We start from the raw sequence: 23,428 nt of genomic DNA, 5'->3' as shown, positions 1-23,428 counted from the left end.
ATACATACTTTCTATGTATTGACTGTGGAGTCCAAGTCTGAGAACTTCTTGGTATGATTTTGAAACAATTTATCAGATCACAACACAGAGCACAGAGATGCTATGAAATATTGCTAAGTAAAACGGTCTAACACACCATGACAAAGGTTAACAGTATAAAAGATAATCATGTTGAGAATCCTGCCGTAAAGGCACCTTACAAGAACACAGATGTCTAAACAAGAAAAAGACAACTATTTCAATCAAGAAAAAAAAAACTGAACTCTTAAGAAAATATTTATTTGGCTTCTCCCAAACTAATTTCTACTGTAAAATACTACAACATACAAAAACATTCTGCTTACCAAAAGTAGTCAGTCTTAAGAGTAGCCCCAACCCCTACTACACAGCCACTAAGCTCAGGGCAGCAGAAACATCCCTGCTGGCCAAAGGTTTTCTTGGTTGAGGAGTGTCAACACTTCCTCCTATCCAAAGCTCCTAATATTCACTCAACATCTTGTGTAAAATCAAGTCTACCGAGTCAATGGGCTTGGTTGTGGCTGCCCCTTGCTAACTTTTGGGTCTTTTTCAGTGACAACCAGAACACCAAAGAGCATGAGGAAAGGGTACGCCCTGGGGCACCAGAAAGACAAAGTTCATTTAGTCACAGTGTTCATGACAGATAAGGACGGGGGAGAATTTTAGAAGCAAGCTGGAAGGAAAGAAGCTGCTCAGGGCCTCCTATTCAGATATAATTTTAAACACAAATCCAAGATTTCTGAAGATGGACAAAGGGCCAGGATCCAGCCTCTGACCACCAGGGCTTGTTGCTGCTCCCGCCTCAGAACAGACTCGGTCTGTTGTCTCTTCCTTGGAGCCTGTGGGCCAGGAATCGACATCCCAGACACCTCTTCAAGGAGGTGATAACAAAATCCCAGACCACCAAGTCCTGACAAGCCTGAGGTCCAGTCCACCCCAGGTAGCTGCTGTCACCCATCCTCACCCACCTTCCCGCGCCTGCCCTTCCACTGCCCAGCTGCTGTCCTCTGTCCATGCTCCCTGCTCCCCTTCATCACAATCACGTTCATTATGCCCCCAGTACTCGGCTCCGTAACAGACCAACCACTTTACATTCTCACATCCTCAAACCTTTCCTGGCTCTCCCTTCCAGGAGGTGGTTGTCCTCACATTCTGACCAGAGGTGCTCAAAGTTGGGAAGTGGAAGCCATGTGCTCCTCACCCTACACTCTTCCAGGCTGGACCAGGAGTCCTCAACTGCCCCACAGAAACTCCAGAGCCGTGAGGCCAGAACACGTGCTTACGCGGTCGGCCACCCTGACTTGCACTCTTATTTACATTTTCTAGTATATGTCATGTGACTGTAGACGTCTCTATTCTAAATTCTACCATCATCCAGGGAAGATTCCACAAATACACAAATTACAATTAACATTACAGTTCTACTCATTCCCCTTATTATCTCCAGGAACTTTACCTCCATTTGCTCCATTTAAATGAAAACACTTTTCTTTTTTTTTTTTTTAATTTTTATTTATTTATGATAGTCACATAGAGAGAGAGGGAGAGAAGCAGAGACACAGGCAGAGGGAGAAGCAGGCTCCATGCACTGGGAGCCCGACGTGGGATTCGATCCCGGGTCTCCAGGATCGCGCCCTGGGCCAAAGGCAGGCGCCAAACTGCAGCGCCACCCAGGGATCCCATGAAAACACTTTTCAAAATGGAAATTTGTTTTAAAGCAGACGACTTAGTCTTTACAATAACTTCAGTCAATACAGAAAAAGCAAGAAGTCCTCCGTAATTCCTTTCAGTAGTACAATCATTATTCACGGCTTGATTTATCAATAAAAACATTTAATGCAGGATCCCTGCATTAAAACATAAATTTTAGATTTCTTTATACTTATACAGAAAACAACGGTAAAGATTCTTACGTGTTCATCTTTGTCAAATATATCTTCATTCCTATAAATTCCCAGCAATGTAATTACTGGGATAAAAATGTACTCACTGTTTAACTGACTTCTCTATACCTATACATCCAATCACTAAACCCTCTCAATTCTGTCTTCTAGGTAACTTCTCAGATATTTCAAAATTGTCTCTTCTTCTCCATCTGCCCAACCACTCTTCAAGTTCAAGCTGCCATCACCTCTCATCTACATAACTCCAACAGCCAACTGCCTCTTTGCTCACTGCCCCCTTCTTCACAGCCTACCACTTTCCCTACTACGGATCTTTCTAAAATGAAAATCTGCCCTAAAGTTATTCAGTGGCCCTCCGTGCTCATGGGATAAATCTCAAGCTTCTGAACACGGCTTGTATGGCCCTTGATAATCGCTATCTGGTTTGTATCTACTGTTTAATCTCCTGCCTCTTGCCGCGTATGCTAAAGCCAGAGCTACCTGGGACACCTCCCCGGCTCTGCAATTTTCTTGTCACTGCCTTTACCTAGCACCTTTTATCCTTTAAATCTACGATTTTGATATCAGAAACCTTTTTAATTCCTCAACTCTGAGGGGACTCAACTATGCCTACCCATTTTCCTTTCATTCTTTCAACAAAATAAACTTAATACTTCTAACCAAAAGTTATATGCGTACCATCATACCATTTTTTTAAAGTGGACTTCTACTAAATGACATGAAAAATAGATAAATCTATAATAATGGTCCCATAATGTTAACGGTGTATCAATATCTCCTGCTTGATGTCAGTAATCAGTTTCTGATGATCAGGTATGTTGTGTGAAGACACTGAGAGCCAATTTCTGCCTATAATGCATCATGTAAAATATAAACCCCCAACAACCTTTTAAGAATATAGTTACAGTAGAATAGAAGGTAAGTAAATAATAAACTATCACATAAAGGACATAAAGTACTTGTAACACTGCTTCCAGATCACCAAATGTAGATCAAATAGTCCTGGCAATTAAATAATTAACATCTTAGTCATGCATCCTAAAATATCACATAAGGCATATGCAACAAAAAAGTACGTTGGACAATAATGACTATGGGTACAATGCAGTTCAATTCAGTGTGGCATGAACTGTACAATTAGGATCTGCTATTTTGATCTATGTTTTTGTTAAGCGATAGAGTCTGGGGAAAAAAAAAAAAAAACAAAGAAAGCTGATGAAAATATACAGAATCATCTGATCCAGCAGGTCACAGAATAATTCTCTTGCAGCCAGACGTCCTACTTTCCTCCCTTGCCTTCTCAATAGACAACCTGGAAATACAGGCTTCTCGTCCCTTCACAATTTCCTTCAGACACCTGCATGTTAAATAAATGACATCTATCTTCCTTGCTCACCTTAGTTCAGGTATACTTTGATTTCAGACTGCTCTGCCCAAACAAAACTAACCATTTCATTTGACGATACCAGGAATTTACAGAGGCACCATATTTTTCTCCCATAAGCAGCATAATTAGTTATAACAGTTTACAAATCACTTTTCATGTACATTATCCTCATACAACCTACTATGACAAGTAGTATTCACTGTGTGTGTGTCTGCATGCCAACAGGGGTGTGTGCGTGTGTATACACACTATTTCCTGCACATTCAAAAGCTAATTGGCTTACAGAAAGCCATAGAACTGGCTTAAAATACAAATAACAACAAAGATAAGCTGGGTTGTATATATCTGATTAATCAATCAACAAGTAGAGATAAGATCAGAACTCTTTTTAAGATAAGGAGAGGAGATTAAAAATAGGCAAATTTTGAATCTTTGAAGAGAGAAAAGGGGTCATCATCCAGGACACGGAGGTGGGAAACTACTAATACTGAATTTAAACTTAAGGACTGGCCACTCTGAATGTGAACTGGTGCAGCCACTCTGGGAAACTGTGTGGAGGTTCCTCAAAGAGTTAAAAATAGAGCTGCCCTACGACCCAGCAATTGCACTGTTGGGGATTTACCCCAAAGATACAGATGCAATGAAACGCCGGGACACCTGCACCCCGATGTTTCTAGCAGCAATGTCCACAATAGACACTGTGGAAGGAGCCTCGGTGTCCATCGAAAGATGAATGGATAAAGAAGATGTAGTTTATGTATACAATGGAATATTCCTCAGCCATTAGAAACGACAAATACCCACCATTTGCTTCAGCGTGGATGGGACTGGAGGGTATGATGCTGAGTGAAATGAGTCAAACGGAGAAGGAGAAACATTATATGGTCTCATTCATTTGGGGAATATAAAAAATAGTGAAAGGGAATAAAGAGGAAAGGAGAGAAAATGAGTGTGAAATATCATAGAGGGAGACAGAACATGAGAGACTCCTAACTCTGGGAAACGAACTAGGGGTGGTGGAAGGGGAGGTGGGCTGGGGTGGGGGTGACTGGGTGACGGGCACTGAGGTAGGCACTTGACGGGATGAGCACTGGGTGTTATGCTATATGTTATGCAAATTGAACTCCAATTAAAAAAAAAAAAAAAAAAAGAAAGGACTGGCCACTCTGGGCAGCTTGGGTGGCTCAGTGGTTTAGCGCCGCCTTCAGCCCAGGGCCTGATCCTGGAGACCAGGGATCAAGTCCCACGTCGGGTGTCCGGTTCCCTGCATGGAGCCTGCTTCTCCCTCTGCCTGTATCTCTGCCTCTCTCCTCTCTCTCTCTCTCTGTGTCTCTCATGAGTAAATAAATAAAATCTCTTTAAAAAAAAAAGGACCATGGAGAAAGTAATTTTTCAGAATACCTCTTCTGAAAGATACTTAACAGATACATAACTTATTGCACTTAAATAATTAGACTAAAATAGTGGTTAGATTTTGCAAAAAGACATACTTTTATGCTATTGCCTATTTACTGTTTGGGGGGATAAGCCAAGGCTATAATATTTTTTTTTTTAATTTTTATTTATTTATGATAATCACAGAGAGAGAGAGAGAGAGAGAGGCAGAGTGAGAAGCAGGCTCCATGCACCGGGAGCCTGACGTGGGATTCGATCCCGGGTCTCCAGGATCGCGCCCTGGGCTAAAGGCAGGCGCCAAACCGCTGCGCCACCCAGGGATCCCCCAAGGCTATAATAAATCACTGCTTTATGAATCTAAATTTTAGTATTTCATTATAATCCATATAGTAAAGTCTTTGAGAAAAGGTCAAATACTCACCAATGTTTTGGTGTAACCTGGCTCAGACTGATAACTTCATCGAGGATTTCATTTTTAGCCTTTTCAAATAGTTCGTTCTAGGTAATACAGATATAAGTAAGTAAGATTTTCATAAGATTGTCAATCTGCCCTGCCATGAGTTTCAGAGACCACTAAAAAAAAGGCCTCTGACAGGCTGGTAGGCTGAGCTTACATCTGAACACGCATGACTAGCAAATAATGTTCCCTCCTACCCTCTTTTACACAAATACCAGTGGCCATATAAGGACAAAGACATGGACACGGGTGTCTACCTTATTCATTTAATTCTGAGTGCAGTTTTTCACATAACATTTATTTCGTCAGGGAAGTTTTTCACGTAACAAATGTTATATGAAAATATCAACGCCTATTAATTTAGTCTATTTGCATCAGCAAATTGATGCTCCTTTACAATGGATGGCATTTTAATATCAAGGGAAACCAAGACTGAAGTCCCACTAAATTAGAATATATTTCTCCACAGTAAATGTTGAAAAGGTAAAAAAATTGGTATGTAATTTTTAAAAAGTTTACTTCACATATTAATTCTCTAAGACCTTTTAAAGAAATGTTCCTCACTTTTTCAGAAAACATTTTACACTTGCTTTAGAATCTTATGATCTTTAATTACTTTTTAATATTATGTACTAAATAATCTAAACTACTATAGAAGAGGTAACTGCATTCCTGCAGTTAAACAGAGAGCTGTATCCTGGCAGCTCTAAATTAGTAATCTTAAGGTCAAAACCAAAGCAGTTTGGCTGACCAGGTTTTGCTCATCAACACAAATTCTGTTAGAACACGATATTAAATAAGACATCTGTATTACCCGGTCGAGTTCTCGCAGGCGAGGATAGTTATTCTTCCACTCAGTTTCAAGGTTAAAACGTGTTGCTGAGGAAGAAGGAAAGATGTTCCAGTTTCAGGACTTTCTTTCCAGCTGCAGTAGTTAAAGCTGATCTCACACACGTCTGTACTAACTGAACTTCTGAGTGTACACCTATGGTTCCTGAGTGTTCTGGCTCTCCACAACTCAGAGTCTCACCACTGAGACAGTTTTCCAAACCAATCTTCTGGACTTTAGTTTCTCCATCTTCAATCCACAAAACAGAGCTGACACAGCTTAGGATAGCCGCTAACGGCACGGACTCTGGAATCACATCGCCACGATTCAAATCCTGGGTCTATTACCTATTGTGTAGGATGCTGGGGGCACCACTTGGGTAAGTTACTGTTGCCCCAGTTTCTCTTCTGTGGAATGGGAACACAACAATACTCATAGGGTTGCGGAGGGACCCTGTGGGGGTCCTTGCCAAGGGGAAAGGGGAGGGAAAGGATACTCTCATCAAATGAAACTACGACAACAAAGCCACAGAGCAGGAAAGTGTGGGACTCAGGAACTAGTACAACACAGCTGAAGCACAGGCCGCTCTGCCTCCCAAGGCCATTCCTCTCGCATCCCTAAAAAACGGGGAATCTGAGTCCTCTGTAGTTCACTAAGCTTTCTCCCAAACAGTACTGCCAACCTTCTACTCGGTTTCAACTCTGCAAAGTGCTCCTTGTGATGTTTCCCCTGAAGGAAAAAGTGTTCTTAACAAGTGAAAATTTGTATTTTTTCTACTTTCCACATACTATCTAATAGAAAATGAACTAATACGCAACTACTCAGGGAATAAAGAATCTGCTGGATACCCAAGACTGCCATCTAATAAAATGTCTGAAGTTGTTAGTTCATTTTAAAAAGCCAACTTACCTTTGAAACTATCAGCCTGTTGCTCAACTGACTCTCGTACCATTTTCCAAAAGCAGTCTGAAACAGCGAGGCTTAAATTTCTTGTGGTCACTTGGTGTGCCTTTAGCATACTTGTCCTAATAAAAAATAACAAGAGCTACAGTACATAAAAATGGCAAAAAGGACAACATTACTATCATGTCTGAAAATGTGCTTGTTATAATATAATGAGAACAGCCACCCTCACATCTTACACCAGCACTGCTGAATGAATGTTCTGTGATGCAGAAAACGTCCTCTAACTGAGCTACCCAAAATGGTAGCTACTAGCCCCATGGGGTAATTGAGCCCTTGGAAAGTATGGCTAGTGTGACTGAGGAACAGAAGTTTTCCTTTCTTTAAAGTTAACTAATTCAAATTTAAGTAACCCGAGGCTAGTGCCTATTCATGCTGGACAGCTAGGTGCCATACACCTGGCTCCGGTCCCTACAGATAACACTCAAGACCATGTCTGCAAGAACTATCTTGATTTACTATACCAATACAGACACAAACATACTTTGCCATTTTAAGAGATTCCATATATAAGGTTTTAATATAATTCAGTTGTCCTTTAGTTCTTCTTTCTTGCTTTTTTTGTCAGGATCTTATTTTCATGAATTTCTATCAATATCTATGTAGGGTACCCCTCTGACATCCCCACCCGACTTCAACTTTCTCCAATACTGAAAGAGAACGGAATACATTTACACAAAATCCAACTGTTGGGGGCACCTGGCTGGCTCAGTTGGTAGAACATGCAAGTCCTTTTTTTTTTAGAAGATTTTATTTATTTAGGAGTACCTAGGTGGCTCAGTTTGTTAACCATCTGACTCTTGGTTTCACCTCATGTCATGATCTTGGGGTCATGAGATCGAGCCCCATGTAGGGCTCTGCACTCAGTGCAGAGTCTGCTCCTCCCCCTTCTCACTTGCTATCAAATAAGTAAACAAATAAAATCTTAAAAAGTAAAGAAAGATTTTTTTTTTGACTTACTTGAGAGAGAGGGAGGGAGGAAGGGTGTGAGTGGTGGCTGGGGCACAGGGAGAGGGAGAGAGAGAGAGAGAATCTCAAGGGGATTCCCGGCTAAGTGCAGAGCCCAACATGGGACTGGGATCTCATGACTCTGAGATCATGACCTGAGCCAAAATCAAGAGCCAGATGCTTAATCGACTGAACCACTCAGGCGCTCTGGTAGGACATGCACCTCTTGTTCTGAGTTTTGAGACCCACGTCAGAGGCAGAGTTTACTTAAAAATAATAATAGGGCAGCCCGGGTGGCTCAGCGGTTTAGCGCCTGGCTTCAACTCAGGGTGTGACCCCGGGTCCCGGGATTGAGTCCCACATCGGGCTCCCTGCATGGAGCCTGCTTCTCCCTCTGCCTGTGTCTCTGCCTCTCTCTCTGTCTCTCATGAATAAATAAAAATATTTAAACATAATAATAATAAACATAAAACACCAGAAGGATTGGTTCCTTTAAAAGATAAATAAGTAAAAATATAAGTGCTGATTTTTATTTTTTAATGATTTTTTAAAAATTTATTTATTCATGAGAGACACAGAGAGAGAGAGAGAGAAAGGCAGAGACACAGGCAGAGGGAGAAGCTGGCCCAATGCAGGGAGCCCGATGTGGGACTCGATCCTAGGTCTCCACAATCACGCCCTGGGCTGAAGGCGGCGCTAAACCGCTGAGCCACCCGGGCTGCCCTAAGTGCTGATTTTTAAATATCAGCACTTAGGGCATACTATAAATACTATAAATACTTATTTATAAGTAAAACAACTAAAGAGGTGTCTGTGTTGTCTTTCAGAGGCAGTTTATTATACCAGCATGTACTGTATCATAGGATAAGCTGTCCCTAATTCTGACTAGTTGAGGACTTGGCTATTAGATACAGATCACTATTTGGGACAAACTCTGGAAACTCAATGTTAAACTAACAACTACAAAACAAACTTTTAAATAAAAACAGTGTAAGCTACTCCCGCACTACAAAATCTTTAAATATTTAAACCATATACCTACTTTAAGAGTTTTGAATTCTGAAAAAATTCTTCTTCATATTCTCTTATAGCTTCAATGCTTTCCGAGCTGTTTCCTAGGAAAAGATGGTGAAGGTCTAAGAAAACTAATCTTATCTGAAGACAACAAAAACTTAAATTATAATAATCCATCTTTGCATACCTTTTCCTGTTACAACAGCAAAATAACCTAGAGCTTTCATTGGGAAGAGTTTTCCTTCAATTATCTGCTGAATCTATTTTTAAAAGTGGGAAAAAAATTTGAGATGTACGTTTATATAAGGTTTTTAAAGCATAACACACTATTCAGAAAGCAAACGATAATGCTGTATATATATATATATATATATATATGTTCAGTCAAATATATAAATCTGTACAGAAGTATCAAAATGTTTTTCAATTGCTATTTGAGGGAAAAAATATTTAATTTCACTACACTAAAAGATACATTATTAAGATATAAATGTATTATTAAAACTTGGAATGATGTGTAGTGCTTTGGGGTCAGGCTTCGTTTAATTTTAGCTCCACCACTTACTAGCTATAAGGCCTTATTACTTTTTTCAAAATGACTGTTGAGAAGATTCTCTGAGGCACTATGATACATCCCACAGTGCCAGGGACGCAGGGGCACTCGATAAATGGCAGCAGCGATGATTATTTCCCCATGCTCTTCTTCAAATAGATATATTCTATCCAAGTTGGACTGTCCTATCTTACTCCCTTTTTTAAAATATTCGGGTCCACTGGCTCTCATCTCTTTTAGGGTCAAAAACCCTTTTATAAATATAATAAAAACTAAAGACTCTGTCCCCAGAAAAATGCGTATTTGCACAGAGATCTATCATTCACACAATTTGAGTGCTCCTGCTCCCAGGAGCCCGTTCACATTAACACTGAGATAAGAATCCCTCCTCTAAGACAAGTTACACTCCTGAGCTAATGCTGACTCTTTGGCATAAAAAAGGACTGATATAAACTTCAACTGCATTTCAAAAGAAATACAAACTCACTACCTAGAGAAGAGGGGAAAGGAATGAAAGAAATGAAGAGACATGGGAAGGAGGCACAGAATTTGCTCCTACCTCGTTTCTCCCCGCCTCCATACCAGGACCACTACCCACCACAGTAGGCCTTCCCCCTCAAAATATGGCGAAGCAAAGGTCATGGAGGCTGTGCAGAGAAGAGTTAACATAGCAGGTCTGAGACTGCTGTCCTGGAAAGGCCTGCTCGTCCCTGGCTGGCATCTGAGGACCTCAGTGGTAAACAATTACCACATTGATACAAAAGTTTCCCCATATAACAGTGGTTCATTGTGTAAGTAGTGTGGTTTCTGCTGAACATCTGCTTTCCTTTGGGTGTCTGGAATCTGAGGGTGCCTACATGCACAGCCCCCAGTCAAAACCTTAGGAGCGGAGTCTCTCATGAGAAACTTGTTGCTGGAGGGATAAGCACTTACTGCAGGACTCTACTGGGAGAGGGCTCCGGAAACCTGAGCCTGGTTTCCGCCGGATACCATCTCTTACACTTTTGTCTTTTGTGATTTGGCCTTGTATCCAATCACCGTTAACAGATCTTAGGTTTAAGGATGACTGTGCAGAGTCCTAGGAGTCCTTCTATAGAATCAGTGAGCTTTGGGGTGGTCTATCTTGGGAACCCAGCACAAGAGGCACACTGGCAGAAAGTTTCAGGTGGAAGGAGAGAAACTCTGCGCAGTAGCACAAGAGATGCACACTTGTATCCGAAGTTGCTCTATGGGGGAATCAAGATACAATAGCAGATGACAGCCACCATGTATGTAAGACCATGCCAAGCATTATTTTAACCACTTTACAACGAATATTTGACTCATTTTGCAACCTAGTACCATTAATATCTTCATTTCCAACAGATGAGGAACTGAAAGCACTTAAGAGGTTTAAAAATGTACCCAACATTACACAGCTAGCAAACACTAGAGCCAGCATTTGAAACCAAGCACTCTGACTAGATTCTGTACTCTCAACCGCTACGGTCTGCCTTTACAACTCAGTAAAGAACGTGTCCTCAGTCAGGACCTGCATCCTAATATCACTTACAATGTTATCTTGAAATAAAACTCTTTTGTTGATACAGGAGAAGGACAGGAGGGACACTGAACCCCGCATATAAAGTTGCAGAATTTCAGAAAGAAAATGACCCAAGAGATCAACTAGATTAATAGGATGGATTATGCACTAACTAGATGCAGAGAAGTAACAAGATTTGCCCAAGGACACAGAGACAGTTGGTAGTGGAGCATGGATAAGAATGCTGAGGCCTGACCCCAATCCAGTGCCTTCCCTATTAGAAAAATCTGCTTCATAGTCTTTGATCAGTTAGGAAAGATAATGTTTATTTTGGGGTGGGGGTGGGGGGGAGGACACAATGTCCAAAAGGAATCTATAGTGTCACTAGGTCTACACTAATTTATGAACATCAACTAAAAACAAATTAGAAAAGAAACACCACAATTGTTACTAATTTGTGGTTAATTAATAAGTGGTTAATGACTGTCAGCATACAAGATTTAAATCAGAGTAAGCAACATTAATATAGTGTTCTAAGAATTTCTGAAGCAAACAAACCAAAATTATGGGATTTTATTTATATCTCAAAATTGCACTTAAGAATTTACTATAAACTTTCTAATACTTTGTTTTTCATAAGAAAAATCCCACTAAAGTAATCCACAGAAGTTTTCGTTTGCTTGTTTTTGTTTGTATAACGAGTCCCTGTCATAGCTGAAGCTTGTACTCTAGACACTGTTCCGTGACAGTACAGAACTTCCCTCACCCTGCTTGGGCTAGCCACGTTCTTTTCCGCCAGGTCAACTTTGGTCAAAACAAATATCGTCCTCCTTCCATGAGGATCCATTTGACTGACCAAGTCTGTAACAATGCTGCGTTCAGCATCCACGGATCCATCTGAAAAAAATTTGAAAAACGACACTGTAACAACTGCAAAGTAGATCTCAAAATTTCTATATGCTACACCCTTGTATCTACATTATAGTTAAGAAAATATTTCTAATTCATTTATTGTAGTTATGAGAAGAAATTTTAGTCAATAAATATCTTTGATGCCTACATGAAATTTATCAGAATATTCCCAACTTCAATTCTATTTACTAATAAAATGAATGACTTAAAGGAGGGCAAGACATATTTATCTTGTATGTTTATGTAACACGCACATTTAGAGCAAAGCTGAGACTGCTAACGAAGGAAGCATATCAGTGCAGTTAAAACCTTTTGATAAGATTTACCTTGAATACATAGTATGATGGCGTTAGGATTCTGCATATAAGCTTTGCTGATACTGAAAATAGTTTCCTTTGTGTCAGGAGCCATGCCTGATGTCACAGTCTTGAAGAAAAAGGTTTTAAATGTCATTATACGTATTTTTCACAATAGGAACAAGACAAAATATATGTTTTATATACACTTACATTAATCACACCTGGTAAGTCAACAAGCACCATTCTCTGCAGTCCAGGGCCTTTTACATTTAAGGATATGGTCTACTCAGGGAGCAAAACAAAAACAAAACTAATTGTCAGGGGCGGTTTGTTAGGAATTTATTGATGATATATATTCTGAAAATTCTGTACCTCACCCATTCAGAAAGAAGTTACTCTTTTTCTGATCCTTTTAGTTAATTATTCTAGATAACTACCCATAAAATGATACATTATTTAAAATATTAAAAAAAATCTATGTATTTTAGAATAGCTGCAATCTAAACATGAATGCCAATATCATGATTTATATCAAATCATAAACTTTGGATTTCCATAGAACATTGTTAGAATGAATTATAACACTTACCTCAGGACTAACAGTACAGCCTTCTTTCACATTTTTCCTCATTCGGAGTTCTATTTCATGTCTTAATGCCGCAAGCTATTAATGGAAAACAACAAAATCCTATGAAAATCTTCGGCTAACAAATATTCCAGTTAGTTCTCTTTCATAAGCTTACACGAGTTACAGAGTTACACACATGAACCTCACGTAAATTCTACTTACATCCTCCTCTTTGGTAAGATCGAACTCCCGAGAACTATCTTTAAACAAGGCCACATGGTGAGGACCTTCACTCAGGGTCACCTGAAATCAACGGAAAATCGAAATGCAGTAATGCATTTACAATTCATATTGATCCCATAGGCCTTATATGGTCTTCGGCCCACTGCACTGCATAAACCCGGGCATCCCCTCACAGTACACTTCAGGAATATACCGGAAGGCTGTCAACATGTCAGTGCCGAGACTACAGAATTTTTTATCTGTACTGTCCATACATCTGTTGCATGTGCTATAATTTCCCAACAAGACTGCCGGCTACTCTTTATCTCTCATGACCTAGAATAAAATGCTGCCACCCTTCTCCTTTCCCGGTCAATGCTATTAAGCCTAAGCACAAAACCATCAACCTCAAACTTCAGAGACAAAAAGAAATCTTGCATTTAACTCCCAAGGTTAATTTAGGTAAAGGACAATCCTTTTATTCAACTTCTATCTATTGAGGGTTCACTGCGTCAAGTGTTGCAGGAGGGGAAACAAAGAACCCAGTGTCCCTGGTTTAGACCTCACTACCTCCTGGGAGAAATACACACAGAGCCAACAGGACAGTGAAGCAAACCCAGGTGCACACAAGACTGACCACAGGGGAGCTAAGGCAGCCTTCACCCAAGGAGTGTGACGTGCACACAGCAGTTCTCTAGCAACTTATATATCAACTATCAGGGCTTTCATGACAACTTCTAAACTTCATGTTCCTTTACTTTTCATTCGTAACTTTCAAGCTTCTTTAGAATGATTCTATTTCACTTTTAAAATACAATTCCTTCTACTGAGACTAGCTAAGCAGGCGAGGTAACCAACATAACTCAGCTGTTTGAAGGCATCAGAGAGCAACCACGGCTGCTTGGCCTTGGTCCGAGACCCCAGAGGAAATCAGGGCACATTCTTATGGTTGTTTTCCCTCAGGGTGCTTGCAGATTTGTGGCACAGGGTAGCGTAAGAGAAAAAGTTAAAAGTTGAGGCAGTGTTACTGGGTTGAAGAAGGAAGATGAGAGATCAGGGTATCAAGCAGCCCTGGGTTAAGGTGCTGAAGCCCCAGAAAAAATCGACACCCCCATGTCAATTACATGCTGCGATTTATTCAGGCCAAAAACACTGGCGTCATCTTAACAACTGCCTCTCTCTATATCGAGTACGTCAAGAAATCCTAGTGATTTTGTTTTCAGAATAGATCCATAATCTAACCATCTCTTATCACCTTCCTGGCTAGTTCCCTGGTCTAAAACATCACCTCAACACTGCAATAGCTCCCCATCTGGTCTCCATGGTTCTACCTATCTTGCTTATGTCTACTTTCAACATAGCAACCACAATGAGCTTTTTAAAAAGTAGTACCATATAGGGTGCCTGGGTAGCTCAGTTGAGCACGCAACTCTTGATTTTGGCTTAGGTCATGACCTTGGGGCCCTGGGATCAGCCCTAAGTCAGGCTCTGTACCCAGCACGGAGTGTGCTTGGGATTCTCTCCCTCTTCCTCTGCACCAACCCCTCACCTTGCATGTGTGTGCATGCTCTCTTGCTCTCAAAAAAAAAGGTAATATTACTCTGTTCAAAACCCTGGACTTGCTCCCTATTTTATTAAAAATAAAAACTGAAGTCTGTGCAATGACCAACAAGGCCTTAATAATCTACTTCCCCCTGCATCCCATTATTCGTCTCATCTCTTCATCTGCTACTCCTCACTCTGCTCTAGCCACACTGGCCTCGAATACAATAGCCACCTAACCACCTCAGGGGCTTTGCACTAACTTTTTCTCTGCATGGAACACTCTTGGACTAGATATTCACATGACTTCTTCTCTCACTTTGTGCAATTCTTGGTTCAAATGTCACTTCAATGCAGTCTTCCTGGCACCCTCCCCTCACCTGGCTCCACTTTTTTTTTTTTGGTGGCATAACACTTACCACTTCTAACATACTATGTAATTTAGTCATTTATTTTGCTTATTATTTATTGCCTGCTTCCCCTTCTAGAACACGCCCTGCATTATGGCAAGAATCTGTTTTGCTTAACTAACACACTGTCTAGAACAGTGCTGGAATATATTAAGCACTCGAAAAGTATTTGTTGAATGAAAGACTGTAGCCACAGACTTTCTTGCTGTGACCATGGATGAACTGTTATAACTTCTATCTAATGCATGCTGAGTCCCAGCCTTTTACCTCAAAGACTCTGCTACTGCAATTGTTCCCTCTCTCACCTCATCATTTTTACTTCTCAATCTAGATCACTACAATCAGTATGTTATCTGTCCCTTGACCCAAAATATTTCAACTGCTACTGCCCCAGTACTCTAGTCTTCTTACAGTAAAACTGGAAAATTGTATCTACTGACTCCACTTTCAATATTCTCATTTTCTGACTCTTTTCACTGACCTCAATCCGAATAAAATCTAGAGTCCTAACAATGGCTCTGTGTAGCCCAGCCCACCATGCCTCTGCCTTCCTCTCCCATCTTCCTTCTATCACCCCCTCGGCTCCTGTCACACTGGCCTCTAGGCTGTGCCTCCACCAATTTCCACAATAGGGAGTAATTCCCAATACTAAGCATCAGTTCTTTTCAGTTACAATTCTTCATTTCAACACAATGAACAAACTTCACTGTAGTAGCTACCTTCCAAGGAGCTTCATCCTGATGAGCTGCTGTCCTACCTTAACCGGAGAGCGTGTCATCATCTCCCCAGATCCTCGAGGGAATATCCGCGCCTGAGCAATCATTTCCAACACACTAGTTTTTCCAGCACTCTGGTCTCCAACCACAACAACCTTACCAGAGAACAAATAACATTTAATTCAGTTTTTTTTTAATTCAGATTTTTTTTATAAGCATTTTTAAAAATTTTTTTTTATTTATGATAGTCACACAGGGAGAGAGAGAGAGAGGCAGAGACATAGGCAGAGGGAGAAGCAGGCTCCATGCACCGGGAGCCCGACGTGGGATTCGATCCCGGGTCTCCAGGATCGCGCCCTGGGCCAAAGGCAGGCGCCAAACCGCTGCGCCACCCAGGGATCCCTTTAACTCAGATTTTAAATACAAACTTATCTTTAAATAGATTTGAAATACTGCTGAGATTTTTCAGTCTTTTAAAATATCTACAGTTAAATAATTTTAAAAATCCCATTCATTAAAACAAAGATGGTTGTTATCTCTATGCAAATTGAAAATATAAATAGCAAAATATTAATTGGGTCCATTATTTATAACCAAATTTTTAATAAAAACTTGTGTTAATTAAACCACTACTTCTAAAACCAGATCGTTCATGTTCTACAGCTAGTTTACTCTGTATAAAGACATTTTCAATTCTATGATGTTAAATTTCACTTGCTGATAAATTTAATCCACTGTTCAGGTTTTTCAGTTTCAGAGATGTTATAATACATAATTCCAGGGATCCCTGGGTGGCGCAGCGGTTTGGCGCCTGCCTTTGGCCCAGGGCACGATCCTGGAGACCCGGGATAGAATCCCACGTCAGGCTCCCGGTGCATGGAGCCTGCTTCTCCCTCTGCCTGTGTCTCTGCCTCTCTCTCTCTCTCTCTCTCTCTCTGTGACTGTCATAAATAAATTAAAAAAAAAAAATACATAATTCCAAATACTTGATAACCTTGCTTCATCACATAAATATAAGTAAGCTAAAGGACCAAAAGAGTCAAACAACATTTAGTGCTTAAGACATCATCTAGAGCACATAAATAAGTAAAAAATATATGTCTCTGTTTATGTCTGTGTGATGTGTACATATATATATGTCTACATTGTGTCTGGGTATGTATGTATGTATATATAACTTTTTTATTTTTTTTACTTTTTATTTATTTTTTTATATAACGTTTTAAAAACCTAGTGTTCGTTTGCTAAAGAGCAGGTTCACTGTGTATTAATTTTTCACTTACCCTTGGCAGATGATCTTGTGTATTATAACTGGCGTCATAATCAGATAGAACATCCAGAACTTCAGAATACATGTCAATCAAAGATTTCTGTGAAATTTTAAAAATTAAAAATTTTTAAATATTAAAATTTAAATTTTAAACAATGAACAAATTTTAGAAATAAATATGTCAAGAGGGAAAAAAGCTGATAAATACAAAATGTTCTTCCATAGTGATTATATTGTTTTTTTCTAACTACATAAATGCACTTTCATAGTAAAACAGTATAGAATAAAATTTCATTTTTTCTTATTCAATTTGTTTTATTTAGAGATATGCTAATTTTATTTTATTTTTTAAGATTTTATTTATTTATTCATTAGAGACACAGAGAGGAGAGAGAGAGGCAGAGACACAGGCAGAGGGAAAAGCAGGCTCCATGCAGGGAGCCCAACGTGGGACTCGATCCTGGGACCCCTAGCCACCCAGGTGTCTCGCTGATTTTAATACAGTAAATTAACTGAGGCTTTCCCAATCTTCCGATTAAATTTTAAAAGAGGGAAGTTACTGTTTAATATTGAAGAACTAATATTAAATAGTAAACAAAGGGAGACTATTAACACCACAAAGGCCAAACAAGGAGTCAGGTGACCAACTGCAAGGATATCATCCTGTATCAAGTTTGGTATGTATATCAGAGATGGGGGGGGGGGGGTTTGGCAGAAAGAGAGAGAGAGAGAGAGAGAGAAACTTCAGAAAGGATAAAAGTAAAGAAGAAATCACAAGACTGTTAAATCAGTAGGAATGAGTAAGTGTACTATGAGAGTTGGGCAGACTCAAGTGTGAGAGCATCAGAGGCAGATATCCTGCATTGTTTCTTTCTCTAGAACCAGGACAGAACTTGGTACCTGGCAAATAATAAGCTTCAGAAAAGTATCTGATGAACGAATGAGCAAACAAAAAAGTAGGAGAAAAAAGGGCTGCTATCAAGCATGTAATAATTAAAGACAAGTTTCAGTGCACGGTAGGAACAAAACGAGGGCCCACATTTCCTTTCATCTCTTAACACCTAAAAGTAATTACATAGAAAGCAACTGCTATTCCTTCCATCAAAAAATAAACAAAGTTCTTGAAATGTTCATTACCATTTCATTTTATGACAATGCCATTTCTGAGGTGAACTCTCAAAGTATATTAACACTTGGACATGACTTTTCTCAACTGCCATGTGTCACTTGTGAATAAAGCCATGCTATTTGCTTTAGGCAGTCATGATTTAGCATCAGAACTACTAATACATGTCGGTCAAACTAAACTACTTCTTTGGACTTTGGCTTCAGAATACTTCTGAAATGATTTACTGTAGGTTTACTACACACAAATTGTTTACTTGTATGAGATTAAAGTTAAAAATATTACTTCAATTTAATTCAGCACATACAGCTTGGTTTAGTGGGCAATGAGATTTAACTTACTGATAATGGTAATTACCAATGTGCTGATGATAAAAATACCAGCATATGCTTTTTCAAAAATGCTTTAAAATGCCTAAGAAACCTTGCAGAATATTTTTTTTTTTTTTTTTTGCAGAAGAAAATATTAATTCATTTAAAACTGAAGATGGTGGACTAATCATTCACTGGAAATATAAATAAGTTATGATGCTAAGTCATATCTAAACGTCCCTCAACTCACAATTCTGATTTATAGCTGTAGGAATTAAAGAAGCCTAAAAACAATTAGGTATTTAAAAAAATAAATTCACAAGAACTGTTAAAAGGATGAAGATTTTATGGGCCTCACACGAAACAAATGTCTGGAGACTATAATTTATGAAGTGTCTTAATATAGGAATAGATTTTCCTATCTCCCAAGAATACCAGGTTAGAAAGAAAAGGACAGAACCTTTAAAAACTAGTATTGACAAATGCACAATGCGAAGTGGCAAAGTTCTGGAACTAACAAAATTAAGGTAAAATGAAAATACCTTAAGTTTTCTGTGATGGATGCCTTTGTCATCTTTCTGCAATACTAATTTTCGTAATTCTTTGTTCTCTTTTTCTAATCGCTCCAGGATCCTCTGGTACTTTAACTGTAACAAAATAATACCATGACTACATAAGAAAAAGATGAGTTAATTAAGTCTAAATCAAAATCTTCCAAAATCCTGAAGTCATATCTCCTGAATATTTAAAATGAATTATTTCATTTAAAAAGCTTTGAAAATGTTGAGAGAATAAAATAAATTATGAAAATTCTATCATACAAATGGGGGTATTCATTACAGTTTTCGATTGAAATTCAGCATTTTATTAGGAAAATTCTTTGCTATTTACATTGAAGAAATTGAATTATTTAATAATACTAAAATATAAGAATTTAAAGAAGCAAGTCCTTAAGTGCACTCTTCTGAAACAGTATTTCCTATTATATCAAAAATTTAAGCCTTCATAATAGGGACATTTGACAAAAATTCAAATTCTTTCCATTACCCATGTTATTTTATATAGTAATTAAAACGATATAAAAGAACAACAGCTAAAAGTACCTGAGTATTATGTAACAACAGGCTGGATGCTGAGTGTTTTACCTTCATTAGCTTCCTTAAATCTTTACATGAGGCGAAGGTTATCTAGATTAGGGACCTGAGGTTAGGGACCCTTGGTTGCATATCCAAGGTCACAGGGTTTTGAATATAGGTCAGAGTCAAGAGCTCAAATTCTCCAAATTTTGGTTAAGTTTCCATGGCCAGAGAATTACACATTAATTTTTAAAATATTGATACAAAAACAGATTTAAAGAAGCTTGTTTTGTCAAAGTAGATGCTTAGCTACACATTTTTCTCCTCAAATAAATGTGATCCTTTCCTACTTGGTCATCTCAGTGTGTATACTATCATTTCTTCTCTAAACATGAACAGTGTTCAGACACTAATAAGAATTACTTCTTCCTACAACCAGGAAAATGTTTATGTCCAACTTATATCATGACTTTCAAAATGGAAAATCATCATTAGGAAAATTTTTAGGTTGCTGTAATCTCCTAAGAACAAAGTAAGTAACAGGAAGTCAGGGCTCTATCCTCAGGGAATGTCCAACTTCAGTCAAATTTTAAAAATGCACGTTCTGCAGTAGGACTGTACTATGGGATAGGTAGAAGCTAGACTCTGCCGTAAGCATCTTCAACAACACTGGTCCATTTGTATGTGGTAGTAACACATACAACAAAATTCTTGCATGATTATTAGATCCTGGCTGTGTATCATGGTAGCCACTAGCCCCTGGGGCCATAGGGCGCTCTGCAATGTGCTTAGTCGGAACTGAGACGTACTGTTCAGCGTAATTTTTCAGCGATTTTTACCATTCAGTAAATAAATGAGTAACTAAAATACCTCTTTACCATTTTTATACTAATTACATGTTTAAATGATATGGACTTGGGATTTACAGAGTTAAATACAATATGTCACCAAAATCAGTTCTACCTATTTCTTTTTATCTTTTTGGAATCTAAGAATTTTAAATGACACATGTGGCTTGCATTCTATTTCTATTGCACACCACTGATACAGATAGCCCCATGGCTTACTGTCGGGAAATGTTCACACAGTGTGTCAATGCCCACTGGCTGACACTACAAATCTGCACAAGTCAGAGAGTTGCTATCAATGGATATACAAGGGTGGTAGGACACTGGCTCATTTCTCTGTAAATACAGAATCAATTACGGGGTCTACATTCCAGAGAAGGTACCATCTTTGGTATAGGTACCATCTGCAGCCATCCTGCAGAGATGTGTTACTGAGCTGTCCTCCAGAGATCTAGGACCAATAGTTCTCAAACTTAAGGATGTATCAGGATCATCTGGGGGCTTTTAAAAAGAAAGACTGCTGGGTTTTACTTCTAGAGTTTCTGATTCAGGAGGTTTAAGAAGGGGTCAATAATATGCATTTCTAACAAGTTCTTGAAAGGATACTGATGCAACTGCTCCAAGAGACTACACTTTGAGACCAATGATTCTTAACCTCTGGCTGAAGATTGGAATTGCGTGGCAAGGAAGCCTTTAAAAACATACATGGTGATGGCCAAAGCACAAGTGACTCTATGGTAGAGCCAGACATGAGGATCAATGCATACGTATCAAAGAAATCAATGCACAGATATTAGGAAAACCTGTGACTTGAAATATAATATTTAATTTCATCTAGACCGCTTTTATTTTTTTCCCAAAAGTTTTTCCTTAAAAAGTTTTAACATAAAAAACAAAAAATTAATCATTGCATATCATTATCTATGTAAATTAACATAACTGTTTTATATTACAACTATATTTAAATTACATTATAATACACTAATAATGATAATAATATATGAATTAATGATGGAGTGGGTGATAAGGCAATTTTGCACTAGAATTTACCAACTCATCAGGTTGCCCAGAAAAACATGTCTTTAAAAGAATGGTAAATTAAAAAAAAAAAAAAAAAAACAGAATGGTAAATTAACTAGAGGAGAAGAGTTTTTCAAATTAGTGCCAGAAATACATTTAGAAAAGTCATTAACTGATTGGTCCTGGGATTTAGAGAAGTAAAGGAAAATGATCCTGAGGGATGACTCGAACTATAGTGGACTCAAATCAACTTTCTATGACTTTAGCCTACCAATGTAAAAATGCAAGCATAGGTCTCTATAAGAAAAAGTTGCTTTTCTGCACTTTTTTTTTCTATAGCAGTTTTTCTTTAAAATTAGAAGCACAAGATTCACTCAAAAGTAGGTTTTTATACATAAAGGAGTTAATCATACTTATCAAGTTCCTTTTGTATTCTTTACTTCTCAATTTACTTTTGCATTTTTTTACATCTATCGATAATAAGGTTGTATCATCAAACCACTCCAAATTTTGCTCTCTTAAAAAAATTCCCACATCATCAAACTTAAGTATAAGATAAAGTCCCTGGTTCTTTCTACACATCAGAATTACCTGAGTATGCAGAAGTTCTTCTTGAAGCTGGTCAATTTTCTCTTTGTCTGTCACCTGAATATTTAAAAAGATTAATTTTATTCCAGTAGAAATAGATTTATATTTTTTGAAAAGTAAATTTAAGTTAAATTTTTTGAAAAGTATCTTTAAAATAAAAACTACTGACTTTATATGCATATTTAATCAAAGTAAATTTTAAATCAAGTGATTTAATAAAGAAACATCTGTATTCAACATTAAAATTGCTTATCAAAATTTTGTAACTGTATTAATACATAAAACCTTAAAAAGCAATCATTTTCCAGATGCTATTCTAGTGATTTCTGATGAATGGCTTGTTAGAAAAATAAGAGATCAACACGTATGGTTACTACAGTTTTCATAGGTTGTTTTACACTCAACCCCAGGCATTTGGATGCTTGGAGAAAAAGAGCATTGACACCTACAGAAATGTGTCTGGGGAACTAGATACATGTTATCATTTATAGCTACTGAAAACATTCCGTGGTCATAGTGTATATGTTAAGCATCTATTATCCATTTCTCTTCTGTAAATAGGGAAATATCTAATAAATGCAAAAAACAACTTGTATTTTCAGAGCTTTAAGTGGAGCCAGGCACTTGTTTTTAAATTCAATTCCAGCATAAAATCTGCTAACCCTTAACAGAGTGAATGCATCAGTAGCGATAAAGTTGAGTAAGGCAACTGTAATTGATTTAAACATAAAACAAAAAAATAGGATAAAATTTATAGCTATTGTGGAAACTACTCCCAATTGCTATTAATGTTAATAGTTCTAAGATGAAATATCCAAAAACAACAAAGAACTTTACTGCATTAACAGGCTCTAGTCAGAGTGTAATTCTAAATATAAAACACAATGATCAATTTCAATTAAAATGATGTTATTTATGACAAGTCCATGTAACTGTGCTTTGACTCCCTGATGAGGAAGACAGAAGTTGTCGTACTCTGTCTTTCAAAATAATTGTCTAATTTCTGATAATCAAAATTCATAAATATGAATTTATTTCATAGGAGACAAAACTCAAGGTAAAATTCATGGAAGTCCTGTTCACTTTCATTCAATGGCTATTTAAGCAATCAAGACATCATGGTATCAAATATATATGAAAAATATTTAAATGATTTGTGGTAGATATTAATAACTCTTGTCCACACAATAAAGATATTCTGAGGTTTTAATTCCTATTTCCAAATACTTTCTCAAAGTATTCCCTAAACTTCTTTTAAATAAAAATGACAAACCATATGTAAATATTATTTTTTCCCTAAAAGTCTATACCTAAAAATCTCCAAATGATTCAGTAATTAGAAAAAATATAAAAAAATTCTGTATTACTGTTTTCTCATTCTTGTATAGCAAGCAGACACAGAGAGCAGCTTTCTCATTTGTGTAAAATGGACAAGAATTACTAATAGTCTTCTAAAATGTAAGGAAACAAGCAAGTTGGGAAGGCTCCAACAACCTGAAGAACAAAATCTTGAAGACCGATGAAGAAATA

The 23,428-nt window shown here is 38.0% G+C and overlaps 1 protein-coding gene across 10 annotated transcripts in view; it reads right to left on the bottom strand.

The window, feature by feature from the left end:
* The window catches only part of OPA1 (OPA1 mitochondrial dynamin like GTPase), an 86,605-nt gene that overhangs the window by 39,610 nt on the left and 23,567 nt on the right, over window positions 1-23,428 (bottom strand). For all 10 annotated transcript variants that reach the window (XM_038571323.1, XM_038571327.1, XM_038571326.1 and 7 more), the window contains 14 exons: window positions 21,902-21,955; window positions 18,909-19,013; window positions 16,943-17,029; window positions 15,701-15,814; window positions 12,992-13,072; window positions 12,791-12,865; window positions 12,412-12,483; window positions 12,229-12,328; window positions 11,757-11,887; window positions 9,103-9,175; window positions 8,944-9,016; window positions 6,900-7,015; window positions 5,976-6,040; window positions 5,126-5,202 (listed from right to left, as the gene is read on the bottom strand). In XM_038571323.1, coding sequence (XP_038427251.1) covers window positions 5,126-5,202; window positions 5,976-6,040; window positions 6,900-7,015; window positions 8,944-9,016; window positions 9,103-9,175; window positions 11,757-11,887; window positions 12,229-12,328; window positions 12,412-12,483; window positions 12,791-12,865; window positions 12,992-13,072; window positions 15,701-15,814; window positions 16,943-17,029; window positions 18,909-19,013; window positions 21,902-21,955 — 1,223 coding nt within the window. The remainder of the gene's footprint in view (window positions 1-5,125; window positions 5,203-5,975; window positions 6,041-6,899; window positions 7,016-8,943; window positions 9,017-9,102; window positions 9,176-11,756; window positions 11,888-12,228; window positions 12,329-12,411; window positions 12,484-12,790; window positions 12,866-12,991; window positions 13,073-15,700; window positions 15,815-16,942; window positions 17,030-18,908; window positions 19,014-21,901; window positions 21,956-23,428) is intronic.

This window comes from Canis lupus, chromosome 23 (assembly GCF_011100685.1).
Source record: "Canis lupus familiaris isolate Mischka breed German Shepherd chromosome 23, alternate assembly UU_Cfam_GSD_1.0, whole genome shotgun sequence".
NCBI classification, from domain to species: Eukaryota; Metazoa; Chordata; class Mammalia; order Carnivora; family Canidae; genus Canis; species Canis lupus.
The sequence above is the reverse complement of the archived record's forward strand: the minus strand, read 5'-3'. Positions and strand labels throughout refer to the sequence as shown.